Source organism: Cervus canadensis, chromosome 25 (genome assembly GCF_019320065.1).
Source record: "Cervus canadensis isolate Bull #8, Minnesota chromosome 25, ASM1932006v1, whole genome shotgun sequence".
NCBI classification, from domain to species: Eukaryota; Metazoa; Chordata; class Mammalia; order Artiodactyla; family Cervidae; genus Cervus; species Cervus canadensis.
This window is the reverse complement of record NC_057410.1, coordinates 10,077,025-10,090,466: the sequence shown is the minus strand read 5'-3', so window position 1 is coordinate 10,090,466 and position 13,442 is coordinate 10,077,025. Positions and strand designations below refer to the sequence as shown.

Genomic DNA, 13,442 nt, shown 5'->3' with positions numbered 1-13,442 from the left:
CATAGCTCAGTTGGTAAAGAATCTGCCTGCAATGCGGGAGACCTGGGTTTGATCCCTGGGTTGGGAAGATTCCCCTGGAGAAGGGAAAGGCTACCCACTTCAGTATTCTTGCCTGGAGAATTCCATGGGGTTGCAAAGAGTTGGGCACAACTGAGCAACCTTCACTTTCATAGGTGCAAAAAAGTCCTTAGCAAAACACTGGCAAATGAAATTCAGCAATATTTAAAAAAAAGAATTATATACTGTGAGCAAATGGAGTGTATTTCAGGAATGCAAGATTGGATCAATGTTAGAAAATCAATCAATGTAATTCAGGATATTTTCAGACTAAAGAAGAAAAATCGCATCATCATACCAGTGCAAAAAGAATGTGGCAAAATTTAAACTCATGATTAAAACTCTCAGAAAAAAAAAAAAAAAGGAATAGAGGGGAATGTCCACAACTTGAAAATCTACAGAAAACCTACAGGTAATATAATACTTAATGGAATACTGATTTCTTTTCCCCTAAGATAAGGAACAAGGCAAGAATATCCATTTTCATTACTCTTATTCAACAGAGTACTGGAAGTTCTAGCCTGTGCTTTACGCAAGGAAGGGAAATAAAAGGCATATAGATTGGAAACAAATAAAAACTATACTTTCTTGCAGATGACATGATTGTCTACATAGAAAACTCTATAATCTACAAAAAAATTCCCAGAACTCTTAAGTGAGTTCACCAAGGCCACAATGTATGAGGTAGATATATAAAAATCAAATACATATCTGTATGCTAGCTATGGACATATGTACATCAAAATTAATATTGCAATACCAATTTCAATTTTCACCCAAAATAAAATACTTTTGTGCAAAACTAACAAAACATGTATAGGGCTTATATGCTGAAAATTACAAAATGCTGATAAAAGAAATCATAGAAGTTTCTACCTAGTTAAAAAGATATATTGTGTTTGTGGATCAAAAGACTCAACATAGTAAAGATGTCTTTTCTTTCCAAATTGATATACAGCTTTAATCCAAATCCTATCCAAATACCAGCAAAAGTTCCTGTAGATATAGACAAGATTAGTCTAATATTTATTTGGAAAGGTAAAGGAACTAGAAGAACTGAAATAATTTTTATAAGCAATAAAATAGAAGCAATCAGCCTACACACTTTCAAGACTTATTGTATAGATATAGTAATGAAGGCTGTATAGTATCTGTGAAGGGACTGTGGTTGTTGTTTTCAGTTGCTCAGTTGTATCCAACTCTTTGTGACCCCATGGACTGCAGCACGCCAGGCTTCCCTCCTTTACTATATCCTGGAGTTTGCTCAAACTCATGTCCATTGAATCAGTGACAGACTGATTTTTCACAAGGTTCAAAAGCAATTTGGTAGATAAGATAGCTTATTCAACAGATGGTGCTGGAGAGATTGAACACCCATCCCACTCTCTACCCCCAAGTTATGTATATGTATATGAACCGTGACTAAATCTCATACCTTATGTAAAAATTAACTTAAAATGGATAACAGACTTAAATGTAAATATTATGGTTATTACATAATATTATAGAACTTATAAGAACTTTTAGAAACTGTAGAAGAAACAAGAGAAATTTCCAGCAAAGAATTCTTAAAACTTGACAACAGCGTGACCCAAAAAAAGAGAATTAGACTTCATCAAAATTAAAACTGTTGGCTCTGCAGAAGACCTTGTTAGGAGAATGAAATAAAATCTACAGACTGAAAGAATATATTTGCAAACCACATATTCAACTGGGGACTAGTATCTAAAGTATATAAGAAACTCAAAACTCAACCATAAAAAAAAGCAAACAATCTAATTAGAAAATGGGCAAAAGACCTGAGAAGACATTTCACCAAAGAGGATATGCAGATGGCAAATAAGTACCTACGCACAAATTCCCACATCTCCCATTAGAGTAATGGCTCAACTTACCCAAGAATTAAAACCAGAGTTAGATATCACTGACAGCACGCATATCAGTATGGCTAAAATAAAAACAGTGACAATCAAGTACGGGCGAGAAAGCCAGTGGATCGTTCACTCGCTGCTGGTGGGGATGCAAAATGGTACTGCTATCTTGGAAAACAGTTTGACAGCTCATTAGAAAACTACATATGCAACTACTGTATGACTTAGCCCTTGTACTCCTGGGGCATTTATCCCTGATAAATGAGTAATTATGTCCACACAGAAACTCATATATAAGTGTTTGTAGCAGCTTTATTCATAGTAGCCCCAAACTGAAAACATCCAAAATGTCCTTCAACAGGTGGACAGTGATACCAACTTAGTACGTCTATACCATGGGACACTACTTGACAAGGGAAAGGAACTCTGGCTACACACAACTTGGATAACTCACCAGAAAATTATTCTGAGTGTAAAAAGTCAACCACAAAGTTTTCACACTGTGTGACTACATTTATTTAACATTCTTAAAATGGCAAAGTTATAAACACAGAGAATAGGGTAAGGAGTTTTTAAAAAGGGTTGAAGTAAGAGAGTAGTGGGTGATCTATAAAGGATAATATGTGGGACCCCTGTGGTGATGGAAACGCCTGTATCTTGACTTCATCAAGGTCAATATCCTACATATATATAATATATGTATTATAGTTATGCAAGAGGTTACCATCAGGGGAAAACAAGGTAAAAGGGATCAAGGGCTTCTCTGCATTATTTCTTGCAACTGCATGTGACTCTTACAATTAAGATTCACTTAAGAAATTTTCCTGCTGATCCAGTGGTTAAGAATCCACCTTAACAGTGCAGAGGATGTGGGTTCGACCCCTGGTCAGGGAACTAATATTCCACATGCTGCAAGTAAACCCAAGTGCTGTAGCTACTGAGCCCACATGCTCTGGAACCTGTGTGTCACAGTGAAAAAGATCCCAAAGGATGCAAAAAAGATCCTGCATTTTGCAGATAAGACCCAAAGAAGCCACATAAATAAGTTAATAAATAAATAAATACATATTTATTTAAAAGATTCAATTAAATATCTCACAGTTAATAGTTTCTGCCTGCAGTGCAGGAGACATGGGCTTTGATCCCTGGATTGGGAAGATCCCCTGGAGAAGAGAATAGCGACCCAATCCAGTATTCTTGCCTAGGAAATCCTATGGACAGATGAGCCTGGCAGGCCACAGTCCGTGGGGTCACAAAGCGTCCAACATGACTGAGCAATGAACCATCACCAGGAGGTGGTGTTCAGACTGATTTGGTCAGGGCTGGGTCCACACACTGGTATTTCCAAGCTCCCCAGGTGCTTCTAACATGCATCCAGAATTGAAAAAGTGCAAATTGAACTGCACATCCCAAAACCTAGGTCATCATCTACCATTTCTTATTCCTCTGCCTTTAACACCGCCCTTCCATTTGCTGAGATGAGGCTACCTTCAAGACCTCACTCAAAAATAACTCCTCTGAGGAACTGTCCAGTGTACGACTTATCCAGTCTGGTGATGGATCCTCCCAGGCTACACCATGGTGACCCTGCACTTACTCTTGTCATCACTCTTTGCTGTAATTGTCATTTTTTGTGTCCATCTCCCTGCTTTCAGCAAGTGTTGTTACAACTGTTCACTTTGCAATTGCCTGATCATTAGCCCCTGAATTTTAGGGACCTTCCAAAAATTACAAGTAACTCTCTTTTCCTGCTGTAAGCCTAATTGTACTTTTAAAATAATCAACGAGGCAAGAACTTCTGGACACCAAGAGTTTCACAGAAGAAAACAAGATGATTATGCTATATCTTTATTCTATGCAAAACATTACAGTCTTCATACTACAAAGCACTAAGATGGTCTGATCTGGGTTCTGTAGGCCCTACACCTATGATACATCTTTTTCTTCCTTCTTCTTTAATCTTTCTCAGGGGCGATACCTTTGGTGGTGTAACATCCAGTCATAACCCAGCACCTCTTTCAGTAGCCTGTCTTCCTGTGAAGGCTCTTTCTGTTCTTTCATTAGCAACATTAAACAGCCAGCTGGTAGACTTTAGGAATATCATTTTTCACAGAAACTTTGCAAGGATGCATGTTCCATTTTTGCAATAATATAAAATATACCTTGTGCCCCAAAATACTATTGGCATTTTTATTGATATTGTGAACTTTATAATTTAGGGAGAATTGCCATAGTTTTTATGTTGGGTTATGGAATATCGGTTCCTTGATATCTGGGATTTTCTCTGTTTGGTTGAGTTCTGTATCTCCAAAGCCTAGAACAGTGCCTGGTACATAGTAAGTGCTCAGTTTTTACTGAGTGAATGAATGAATGACTGAATGGGATGCCTTTTCTTTTGTTCTGGTCTTATATTCCCTCAGAAGTGTTTTAAAGTTTTCTTCACAGAGATCATGTATATTTTTCATTAATTTTTTTTTCTTAGGGATTTTAGTTTTTTGGCTATTGTAAATGCAGTTTTTTCTTTTATGAGAACATTAACTAGTTGATGTTTGTTTATAAAAGGCTATGGCTTTCTGCATGTTAATTTTTAACCACCTATGTTATTGAATTTTCTTATTCGTTTGCAAGAATTTTTCATACTTGTCTTGTTTTTGCCAGATATCACTGTTAATTCTCTTAAAACTTTCTAAAGAGGATTGAATTACAAGCCCAAAGAAAAGCAACAAACAACTAAATTTCATTCTAGCTGTGAGATTCTTATTGGTTGAGTGTGTGCTGGTACAGATGTAAACCTGCAATTTATTTTCTAAGATAATTAAACATGGTGATTAAGGAAAACGTCATATCCACAACCGGCTCATTCCTTGCCAGTTGGGCATCATCTGTTCCCTGAGCTGCTTGCTAATATGGAGAGACTGCCGTCTTGACTACAGAGTCCTCTTAATTTGGGGAGGGACATTTGCAATTTAAATCACAAAGAAAGAAATTGTCAGTATATACCGAGGTGTTTCACTGCGAGCTTTGTTCAGTAAACCTTGCTATACAAGGGAACTCATGCAAATGAATGCATCTGTCTTCATTTCTCCTCGCCATTAGATCATTATGCAAGCATTAAACACCAAAAAAGACATAAAATGATTGATTGGTGTAGTGGAGCGCGCAGGTTAGCAGAAAGCCAACTCAAGAAGCCTGTTCCTCCCTCCCCACACTGCTGCTTTTCTCCTCTCCCTTTTTGGAAACACCCATAAATGATTTAGTCAGTCCTGCAGGGTCTGGAGATATTTATTGGCAGTCAACATTCCTGTGATTCAGCACATTTTCTTGTGACAATATTCTATCCTTACTCCTGAATTTTGCCTAATTTAGATTCCCCCTTTGGTCTGTCCTACTCTGCTAATCCTGATCGATAAATACAGACAGATTAGACAGAAGACAAAATTGTGAAATTGATGTTTTATTTGGAACAGCAAGTCTTCATTTCACACTGTGGCCAGGACCATCTCCTCTGAGGCCCACCTCCCCGACAACCTACGCTATGGCATGGTGCCCTCTGACTCATTTGCCTCTGTGGCTACGCTTTAAGCATCTCTGACTTTTTCCATCTTTGAGTTTCATTGTCTGGTTCACAGTAAGCACTCAGTAAATGCTAGAATCAGTGAATACACAAATTACTCAGTTAAGTGATACAGTACATTAATGTTTTCTTTCGTGTTATTAGAACTAACTATTGGGAAAAGGTTTGAAATCTTTTTAAACAAGAGGATAATTGACTATTACTAGTTTTAAAAGTAACCCAGATGGATTTGTATTTTTAACAGAGACCAAATTAAACTCATAGAATTAAGCTTTTCTAGATTCTCAGATTCAGCCAGAGGTCTGGGAAGGACCGAGATTCCTTCTGGAGAAAATTGCATTGTCCACATCTTATAAGGCTGCATCTATGGGGCTTCCCTGGTAGCTTAGTTGGTAAAGAATCTGCCTGCAATGCAGGAGACCCCGGTTCAATTCCTGGATTGGGAAGATCCCCTGGAGAAGGTCCATGGAGTTGCAAAGAGTGGGACACGACTGAGCGACTTTCACTTTCTTTTCATGTCCTATATCCCATGTTATTCAGAAAGTACAGTCTTGAAAACCTGAGTAGGAATGAAGTTCTTACTAATTGAAACTTAATTCTCACTTGCTTGTTATGTTTTAAGAGTTGCTTCTTTATGTATTTCTAGTTGACCTTTAAGACATACCCTTAAAAACCAACACTCCCAACTCCTCAAGTACAGCTCTGTAGTGAACTGCTTAACCAAAGGGAATCAATCTACATAAAGAAAATGCAAACAATTCTTTCATTGGGCAGAGTTGTTGAACACATTATGTCTCTGTAATGTAAATAGCCGTCATCTAGTATGTGATTTTCATTCCTTTATTATTAACCTTATTTTTCCCTAGCCTTTTGCCAAGGACTTATAGCGGTTGCTTGTTAATTGACCTCTTCACCTATCAGTTGTGCCTGTGTATTTCTTTTGGGGTGTAGAGAGGGTTGCTTTGTTCTGTGTTGAGGGGACATGTGAATTGCACACTGTCGTGGCCTTTTGTTACAAATGCACCTGGTCAATGATGTAAAAAGCCCTGTGCTTTTATATACTTGACAAGAATTTTACTTCTTGTTCAGTCACTAAGTCATGTCCAACTCTTTGCCATCCTATGAACTGCAGCACGCCCGACTTCCCTCTCCTTTACCATCTCCCAGAGTTTGCTCAAACTCACGTCCATTGCATTGGTGATGCATTCCAACCATTGCATCGTCTGTCACGCCCTTCTCCTCTTGCCCTCCTCAGCGTCAGGGTCTTTTCCAGTGAGTCTGCTCTTTGCATCAGGTGGCCAAAATATTGGAGTTTCAGCTTCAGCATCAGTCCTTCCAGTGAATATTCAGGGTTGATTTCCTTTAGGATTGACTGGTTTGATCTCCTTGCTGTCCAAGAAACTCTCAAGAATCTTCTCCAGCACCACAATTCAAAAGCATCAATTCTTTAGCACTCAGAGAATTTTACTTCTTGAATTTCAATCATTATTTGATCTCTCATTCAAAATGTAGTAAATGAAGCTGACGTCACTCACACTCATTGGCTCTTCCTTGGGTTCTGTTTTAAATCAACAACAACTCAGATATGCAGTGTCCTGAAACTGCCATGAAAAGAGAAGTATGCAAGGCTGTCAAGGTCACAGGACCTGGCAATCCCAAGCCTAGACTGACACTAATACATTGAAATCAGTGGCCTGTTCCTGTCTTCTTTCCCCAGGTACTCTGTTCTCACTAGACAAGATGAGAAATTATTTCTTTCCCTAACATGATTTGACTTTTTTATTTTATTGGCTAATTGGATGGTAGACCAGCAGCAATAATTCAAAAACCTTTTATGATATGCATTCATAAAATTTTGAAATGATAATTAACACTGCCATATGTAATTAAGAAAAGGGCAGAGGTGTGCAAATAATCTTTTTGCTTTTTTGACTTTGAAAGGGGAAGTCTATTCTTGCATTTTAACATGAGAATCTCTGATGTCCTAGGAGTTCATATCCCCTGAAATTCATAACCTGATTCAGGAAGAGTTGGAAAACTGTTGAGTTTCCCCATTCCTACCCAGAGAGTGGATGCAGAGTTGGGGATAACAAACAGAATTTTCAAACAATCCTTGTCATAGTTAACCTCTGGATGGGTAAATGTTGAGGCATTTCTATTTCTGAAAGCAAGGATAGTCAAATTTTCTTTCTGTGGTGCCTTAAATCAAAAGATTTGGGTTCTCTCTTGGTGTATGGGGCTTCCCTGGTAGCACAGTGGTAAAGAGTCCACCTGCCCGTGCGGGAGATGCAAGAGACGTAGGTTCAATCCCTGGGTCAGGAAGATCCCCTGGAGTAGGAAATTGCAACCCACTCCAGTATTCTTAACCTAGGAAATCCCATGGACATAGGAGCCTGGTGAGGCGGCAGTCCCTAGGGTCACAAAGAGTCGGACCAGCTGAGCATGCACGCATACTTGGTGTGTAGATATGACCCCCACAAGGTTGGTAAGATTGAAAAATTTCAGAAGGAGAGAATGAGAATTAACAGAATTCCCTGGGGATTCTGAGGCCCAACCCTGCCTTAATATAGTGTGACACATTTTGTAAGAAATTATGTAAGTTGTAACATGACACTATTTTACTTTGTTTTCTGAAAGACCAAAATAAAAAACTAGAGTCAATAATATTTCTCTTGAACTTGTAGAAAGCGCTTCGCTTGTGTCATTCATCTTCCTCAGCTAAAAGGTATCGCAAACTTGGAGTCTGCTGCTGCACTGTCTGCTCCTGTATTCTTATTTAAAATTTCATTCCAACCCCTTTACCTTATGACTCTCAATTGCTCCCTTTGGAGTTACAAGGAGAAACATGAAAGAAAGTCACTTCAGAATAACAGAAAACAAAGGGCAAATATTATCCTTGTACATAAGCCATGTCAGACTATTTATTGTGAATCTAGAACGAAGTACCCCACTGGTACCCATTTTAATAACCTTTAGTGGAATAGCTGCTCCGCTTTATCTGCACGCTCATCTTTATGAGACACTCTGCAAATTGCAATGGAAAACAAGCCGCAGAACTTTTCCCACCAGAGAAAAATACAGAGCATTTACGGGAGGGAATCACCTCACCACCCACAAAGACAACCCCTTATGCTTCTGCTATCATTTACTAAAGCAGATTCTTTTCTTTTAACAGAGGAATTCAAGGGCTCCACTGTGGTTGAACTGATGAAGAAGGAAGGCACTACCCTTGGGCTGACGGTCTCGGGCGGAATTGACAAGGATGGCAAACCCAGAGTGTCTAATCTGCGGCAAGGAGGAATCGCTGCTAGGTAACTGCATCGCAGGGAAACGTAGAAAAAGGAATTAAGGTGTAATTAATTCAGAACTTAAAGCTCCATCAGAAAAGGTCACTAATAGATAAATGACACTGCCATCTGCCAGGTGGAAGCATGGGGGGTGGGGAGGAGGCAGATTTCAGAAGGATGGCTTTTCTGGCCCATGCCGAAGTCACCGGGGAGCTCTTGTGTCATCTCAAGAGCAGTCAAGTCCTCCTGAGATTTTAATTTTAAAATGCTTGTGTCTGGACTTCTCTGGCAGCACAGTGGTGAAGACTTCACCTTCCGATGCAAAGGGTGCAGGTTTGATCCCTGCTCGAGGAGCTAAGATCCCACATGCCTTGTGGTCAGAAAACCAAAGCATAAAACAAAAACAACATTGTAATAAACTGAATAAAGATTTTTTTAAATGGGCCACATCCAAAAAAAAAAAAATCTTTAAAAAAAGCAGCCACCTGTATGGATTTAAAATGTGCCCCTAATGGGCTGCAGTGGGAGTGAGACAGCCCAATCATCTATCGGGGAATAGGTGACCCATATTCTGTGGACAGGGGAAGCTGCCACATGACGAGCCCAGGCAGTGAGGGAGGCCCAGCTCCAAGTGTCTCAGTAGCAATTTTACTTGTCCTACATATTCTCAGCTTTTCTACTTGTGAGATTTTTCTTTCATCAGGACAAAGAGATGGTTTCCAAAAGGGCAGAAGGCTTAGCTGAGAAGGGCTGGTTTTGTCCTTGTTCTTATTGGACTGCAGATTGTACTAGTTCTTGCTGATGACAGAGCATCCTGGGTGCTGGACAGGGTTGGGTTTGCTTTGTAGACAAATTCGAAATCTGCCTCAGAAAGAAAGGGTGGAATGGTGAGGTTTCATTCAAAGTGAGGTTAATGTCCCTTAAATCCTGGACACCAGTATTCATGTCCACAGAATCCCAAATTAGGTTTTAGAGTTCTTACCTTAGTAAGTGCCACCTGAAATAGTGGTTATTTTCAATGAACAACCTATTTGTACAATTTTTAAGCCCAAGCCAATTGATTGCTCCATGATCTGCAGCACTGTTTGTAAAACCAGGCTGATGTCAACACAAGCAACTTAGTCTCCTTCCTTCAGGATTTGTGGGGTTTTTTTTGTTTTTTTGTTTTGCATTTTTAAAAAAATTGAAGTATAGTTAATTTAAAATGTGTTAATTTCTGCTGTACATCAAAATGATTCAGTTATGCATATTAATATATATCCAGGGCTTCCCAGGTGGCACAGTGGTAAAGAATCTGCCTGCCAGTGCAGGAGTCACAAGAGATATGGGTTCGATCCCTGAGTCGGGAAGATCCCCTAGAGAAGGAAATGGCAACCTGCTCCAGTATTCTTACCTGGAAATTTTCATGGACAGGGGAACCTGGTGGGCTGCAGTCCATGGGGTCACAAAGAGTCAGACGTGACTGACCACACAGATGCATACACGCACATATATATATGTATTATTTTCATGTTCTTTTCCAATATGGTTTTTAAGAGATTTCTTTCCACCATAGCCTCCTTTAATTTTTAACAGTCATAGCCAATTCATGATGCTGGGACTTCATGTGTCTCCAGGGTTTCTTCATCTGTAGCCCCTAAAGCAAGCATGACTGGCATGAGGGAGGGTGAGAATGTCGTTCACACATGTATTGATCCTATAATTAAAAGTAACACTCTGCCAGTTATAGTGAGTATTATTGATCACCAAATATTTATTGTTTAAGCCACTACCATTTCACAGATAGTAAACCAAAATAAGTCAACATAAGATACCTGCCCTTAGGGGGTTTATAATCTATTAAGGGAAATAGGGTATTAAAAACACATGAGAAGTTTGGGAGCAATAATCGCATTGTGTAATAGTAAAAAGCAACAACATAAAGAGCTGTCACAGTGCATGAGCCAATTAAGTTGCCAAATAAGTGTCAGTCAGTAAACTTGTGTTAAGAGTGACCACGTGTACTGTAGACTTGAGAGTATTATGGAGGTTCCGAAGAGAGAATGATTGGAGCTGGGCTAATGTAAAATAAATGAATTCATTATTTTTATTTGGGAAAAACATATTATTGAATTAAGTCCTGTCATAGGTCTTGCTGCCTGCTCTTGGTTTAGAAATAGAGTTTGACTAAACACCCCAAAGTAGCCACAGTTCTATTATGATGGTGAGGAGAGAGGAGTGTGTTACTGAATCCCCACGCTTTGATTGTAATTTCTTCTTCACTGACACTTTTTAAAATCAGTCCTGCTCTAAGCAATAAATAGCAAAATAAAATGACCTTCTATATGGCCCTGGACATACTTCTAGTGAAGATACCGAAAGTGGTGAAATGTCCGAAAGGCAAGCAGCAACATTGAAAGGGAATGAGAAGAAAGGAAAGCTTCTAGGGTGTCCAGGATACAGATAATCTGCCCCCGGAGAACCAACTCTTTAGGGGCAGAGCAAATAAGATAATTTTCTCTTTATTTCACTTTCTGATGGTCTTTAAAAATAAAAGAGGAAAAGGCTTAGGAAAAAAATCAGGGATAGCAGCAGATGCAGTAGAGGACTTGGAAAGTATACAGTCAGCGTGAGTAAGAGGGATCCCTGAGCATCTCATCCACCCTCAGCTGCACTCCTGCCCTCAGGAACCAACCGCATCCTAGGAGGCAGGGACCCTGCTGTGTCGGCCTTCTGGGCTTGCGTATTTATCCATGATAGCAAAGTGGGAAATATGATCAGGCTGGCCCGTGGGGAGGAGAGCTCCACTGAAGCGACTCTTTGTTTTGCAGAAGTGATCAGCTGGATGTGGGTGACTACATCAAAGCAGTGAATGGCATCAACCTGGCCAAATTCCGCCACGATGAGATCATCAGCTTGCTGAAGAATGTCGGGGAAAGAGTGGTTCTGGAGGTGGAGTATGAGCTGCCGCCAGTCTGTAAGTCATCACGGCCAGGGGCAGAACAGCTGCACCATATGCTTTTGACTCAAACTCTTGGTTCTCATTTTTTTCTCTCTCTTTTGCCATCATTGTCTTATTACAGGAATGGCAGAGCATACTTTCTTGATATTTAAAAAGTTATCTGAATTACTATCACCTACTCTGAAAGAATGTAAAAGAGCATAAATGATGATGAAATTATCTAGGACTCGTGTTTCATTAAAGCCATCTGTGAACATCAGAGCTGAACTTTAGTGTCAAATAGACAGTCAATTCCTAGCTCCAGTTTTTACTAGCTGCATGCCTTTGAGAAAGTTACTTAAGCTTCTTTTGTGTCACTTTGCACATCTGAAAAATGGGGATGATATTAGTAACCTGTGATATTACTCATGGATCTGTTATGAGGGTTAAATGAGTTAGCATTTGTGAAGCATTCAGGACAGTACCTGGCAAAATAAAAATGTTTGATAAATAATACATATACAAATCAAAACTATAAGGTAGGCATTATTATCATTATTATTCTCATTTTACAGATGCTTAAGTTAAATATGTTTTCCCAAATTAGTAGGCACCGAAGTCAGAGCTTTGCTCTTCTGTACTACTGAGAACTGAGATTGATTATTAATAACCGGTGATAATTCATTTGTTTAGTGATGACTTATTGAGCATTACCATGTTCCAGCCTGTCCCCCAATGAATGTCAATAGAATTTACACTCTAGGAGGGACTTCCCTGGTGCTGCAGATGGTAAAGAATCTGCCTCAGTGCAGGAGACCCAGGTTCCATTCCTGGGTTGGGAAGATCCTCTGGAGGAGGAAATGGCAGCCAACTCCAGTATTCTTGCCTGGAGAATTCCATGGACAGAGGAGTCTGGCAAGCCCCAGTCCATGGGATCACACAGAGTCAAACACGACCAAAGAGACTAGCACTACTACTACTGCTAGAGGAAGACAGAAAATAAAATAAAACCACAATAAATAAGTTAATTACAATTGACGCCTGAACAATGAGGGGGTTAGAAGTCCCAGTCCTCCTTGCCATTGAAAATCAATGCACAGCTTATATTTAACCCTCCATATATATGATTCCTCCAAAACCAAGGTTCTTCCATATCCTAGATTCAACCAACCTGGTATAGTGCAGTACTATAGGATTTACTATTGAAGAAATCCACAGGTACATGGACCCACACGGTTCAAACCATGTTGTTCAAGGATCACCAGTATGTAGCATGAATGTTATGGGTCATGAATGCTGTGGGGACAAAAAATAAAACAAGAAGAAGGGTTGGGAGTGTGGGCTGGGAGTGGGATTGCAATTTTAAGTAGAGTGCTTAGGAACAGTTTCACTGAGAAAGTGACATTAATCAGTGACTTGAAGGAGGTGAGGAAATTAGCTATATGGTTTTCTGAGTTAAAAGAGTTCCAGAAAGAAGAAAATGCCAGTGCTAAAATCAGAAGGCAGGAATAATCTGGCATAGTTCTGGAAACATAAAGAAGGACAGTGTGGCTGGAACAGAGTAAGCATGAAGAGAAGTGGGGGAGGTGGGAAGAAGCGTAAACGATAGACCGTCCATGTAGGCCAATGGAGGGACCTTAAGTGTTGCTCTGAATGATGCAGGAAAGCATTGGCTGGTTTGGGCAGAGGAGTGACATGATCTGATTAACGTTTTCAAAGGCTCCTCTGGCTGC

At 39.7% G+C, this 13,442-nt stretch overlaps 1 protein-coding gene across 6 annotated transcripts in view; it reads left to right on the top strand.

The window, feature by feature from the left end:
* The window catches only part of GRIP1 (glutamate receptor interacting protein 1), a 718,721-nt gene that overhangs the window by 547,484 nt on the left and 157,795 nt on the right, over positions 1-13,442 (top strand). For all 6 annotated transcript variants that reach the window (XM_043446768.1, XM_043446765.1, XM_043446770.1 and 3 more), the window contains exons 3-4: positions 8,678-8,813; positions 11,600-11,745. In XM_043446768.1, coding sequence (XP_043302703.1) covers positions 8,678-8,813; positions 11,600-11,745 — 282 coding nt within the window. The remainder of the gene's footprint in view (positions 1-8,677; positions 8,814-11,599; positions 11,746-13,442) is intronic.